Raw genomic sequence first — 3338 nt, 5'->3', positions numbered from 1 at the left:
GAAATAAAACTTCCCATCATCCATCAACAGTAGAATCCTGAAAGCATTAAACTCCTCCCACAAAAATCAGCTTCTTCCTTTCCTCATGAAGCAGCACACGACAGCCACAGAAAGATATTATAAAGTTCAGAAAAAAGTAGTAACTAATGGCACAAATTTCTCCTCCCATGACAGCAGCTGACATTAAGCCCTAAACTCATTAAATTCCAAAACACTAGAACAAACCAACCCCTTTTTTAAAAAAATTAAAAACTGTCAGCAGATTTTGAGCCTATCAGCTAAACTACTGAATTACAAAAAGAATGTAGTAAAAGAGACACTTTTCTTTCACTGTGTCACAGATCCAGAAAGCACATCCCACATTTCCCAGGCCCAAGTTTACACTAGGCAAGGCTGTGTCACCCTCTGATTGCTACATTATGTACAGATGAACAGCAGCCAGCACCTACCAACGACCCAGACAGGAGGTGGGCAAGTGACACACACTTCCCAGTCACAAACAAAACCAACAGAAAAACCTGAAGGTCCTGGCTCCAGGAGCATCAGTAGTTTGCAATATACCATGTCTCAAACTGCTGATGAGCTCCTCTGTTCTTCACCTTCCCAATAGATACTGCTCTCACACTGCTGCAGAAGAGCACACGGCCCTCACCTCAATAACGTTAGAGACAAGGTAGGGCAGGGTTTTGTTCACTTTGATCTTCTCGCTGTTCTCTTTGATCTTGTCTTTCATGGCCTGAAGCTCATGGGTCACTCTCAGTACTTCGCTCTTCATGATCTGGAATCAGGAGTCAGAACAGATAGGAATCATATCAGAAGACTAAGATGAGATCAAAATCATATATTATTCTAAAGTAATAAAAACATAAAAGTCTGAGGGAACAGTGGGTATAAAGGAAAAGGTAATATAAAAAGAGAAAAAGCCAACAAATTAGCCAAAATTGGTTAGTTCAGCCCAGTCTGGTCTCCAGCTAATCAATGTCTCTAAGTAATTTCATCCCAGTGACACTGTAACTGTAGCCTCATCAATGAATCAGTTCACAGGGTTGCAGTATGACCTAGATAAGGCAACTGTGTGTTTTTTCCTTTAATATATACAGACACACAGGTAACTAGAAACACACAAACCTGCATATCTGTCTGCATCCCAATACACACACCTGTTTCAAAGTTGTTCCGCTGGGTTTAAGGAAGAATTGTGTGCTGGAACCCTAAAGTGATAACATGCAATAGCATAGAACAAACAGCCAGAAAAACCCTAAACTGGAAGTATCCCAGTATAAAATCGAAGTGAACTGAAAGTATGAACAGGCAACAGCAAAATTGAGACTTGTGTCTGCTGAGAGCAGTGGGAGTAGCATCACCTTTACAGAGATGTACCACCACAGCTTCCAGGGGCACAAAAAGAGGCTTTCAATAAAGGCATTATGTTTGACAAGACCACACAGATCAAAACCTACATATGAGAAATAAACATATCATCTGCTTCTGTAGGGGAAAAACACTTTTTGTTTTCCTTAAAACATTCAACACTGGAGTAACATCCAGTACCTGTACCCCACAAAGACAGCCAGGTCCCTTGGAAAACAACGGAATGTGGGCTGATGGGAGAACTCGGGTTGAGAGACCCTCGAGGGGTCTCTAGTTCAACCTCCTGCTCAAAGCAGGGTAGCTGTGGGCTCACATCAAGTGTCTCAGGGATTTACCTAACTGAAGCTTGAAAACTTCCAAAGATGGAGACTATACAACCTGTTCCACTGTCTCACTGCCCTCACAGTAACAAGGTTGTCTTCATACCCCTGTGGAAGCTCTCACTTTTCCAATTTATGACCAGTAATTTATAATTTGAATAAACCTTGGTCTAGGCTTTGATAAGGTAGAAAACCTTTTTATAAGAAAAAAAAACAACAGAGAAACAAACCGAACAGATATCAGTAGCATGACAAAAAGCTCCAATTCCTACATCTATATATGAACTTTAACTTTTTTGATGCTTTTACTACTAACTGTAAGGGAGAAAACCTGTAAGAAAAGAAAGTGCTGCAACTGTCATCCAACAGTACGTACATTTCCAGGCAGGACTAAGGCACCTGATGTAGGTGTTTCCCAGCGCTGTCTGGCCGACACCCCCCACTTAAGACTTCCCTCCCTTTCCTGGTTAGTCACACAGTTTGTGATCCCCACTGAAGCAACTGTAGCACCAAATGGTCCCAGAACTAGTTACACCCGAATTGGTTCACATGATTCTGTTTAATGGGAAGTCCACTCTTTAAAAAAAACAACAAACACTTTTAGAAACTCTTGATGCCTAACAGTAATGCTGTGCTGTAACACAATCATCTACAGGGCCCAACTATCACAACAGCCAATACAGAATGTGTTACATAAAAATGCAATAATTTAGAAATTTGATTTAACACAGCCTGGGAAACATTGCACCTTGCAATGACACACAGCAATGACACACGCTGATGACTGACTGCCTGTCTGGGATGACAGCTCTGTGTAAAGGGACCTGGGGGGTCTCCGTGGACAACAACTGAATGTGAGCCAGCAATGTGCCCTGACAGCAAGGGTGGGAAACAGCACCCTGGGCTGTACTAGCAGGAGTGTAGCCAGTAGATGGAGGACAGTGACTATTCCCTCCTACTCAACACTTGTTAGATCCTATCTAGAGCACTGTGTCCAGTTTTGAGGGTCCCATACAGCAAAAGCAATGATACACTGGACTGAGCTCAACACGGGTCCACCAAGTCAGCCACAGGACTGGAGCACAGGCCCTGGGAAAAGCAGCTGAAGGAGATGGGATTGCTCAGCTGGGGAAGAGAACTACCAGGGAAGAGAACTACTGGGGAACACAAAGCCAGGCACTTTGCAGCAGTGCATGGTGGTCAGATGAAACAACTGACAAAGACTGAAAAAAAAGGCATTCACATTGTAGGTAAAGCAAATCTTTATCCTCCAGAGAACAGTCAATCAGTGCCACAGAAGAAGTGGTGCAAGCTCTGTCTTCAGAAGCTTTCAAGATCCACGCAGAGAGAGCCCCGAGCGGCCTGGGTTACAGCTCTGAGCAGGAGGCTGCACTCGAGATCTTCTGAAGTCTCTCCCAACCCCGATTTCCTGATGAGCCCACCCGACCCACAAAACCCCGTGAGGACTTGGGCACCTTCCCCTACAGCATCCGGGGCTCTGCAGAACCACCACCCCCTCAGCTCCTTCGGGTCCTTGGCTTTAGCCATTTCTTCCCTACCTGCAAGGCTTACTCTTGCTCAGCCCACCGTTCTCGCTCCAGCTCCGTGCAGCCCGTTCCCCACCGCCCCGCTGGCCGCCCCAGGGCC

General features: G+C 44.8%; 1 protein-coding gene across 1 annotated transcript in view; it reads right to left on the bottom strand.

The window, feature by feature from the left end:
* The window catches only part of PSMC3 (proteasome (prosome, macropain) 26S subunit, ATPase, 3), a 5003-nt gene extending 4226 nt beyond the window's left edge, over positions 1–777 (bottom strand). Inside the window, exon 1 of the mRNA XM_009999522.1 lies at positions 653–777. Within this exon, the coding sequence (XP_009997824.1) occupies positions 653–775 (123 nt within the window). The 5' untranslated portion in view covers positions 776–777. The remainder of the gene's footprint in view (positions 1–652) is intronic.
* Positions 778–3338: the final 2561 nt, after the last annotated feature.

Source organism: Chaetura pelagica, unplaced genomic scaffold, assembly GCF_000747805.2.
Source record: "Chaetura pelagica isolate M959 unplaced genomic scaffold, ChaPel_1.0 scaffold55, whole genome shotgun sequence".
Lineage (NCBI taxonomy): Eukaryota > Metazoa > Chordata > Aves > Apodiformes > Apodidae > Chaetura > Chaetura pelagica.
This window is presented reverse-complemented; position numbering and strand designations above follow the sequence as displayed.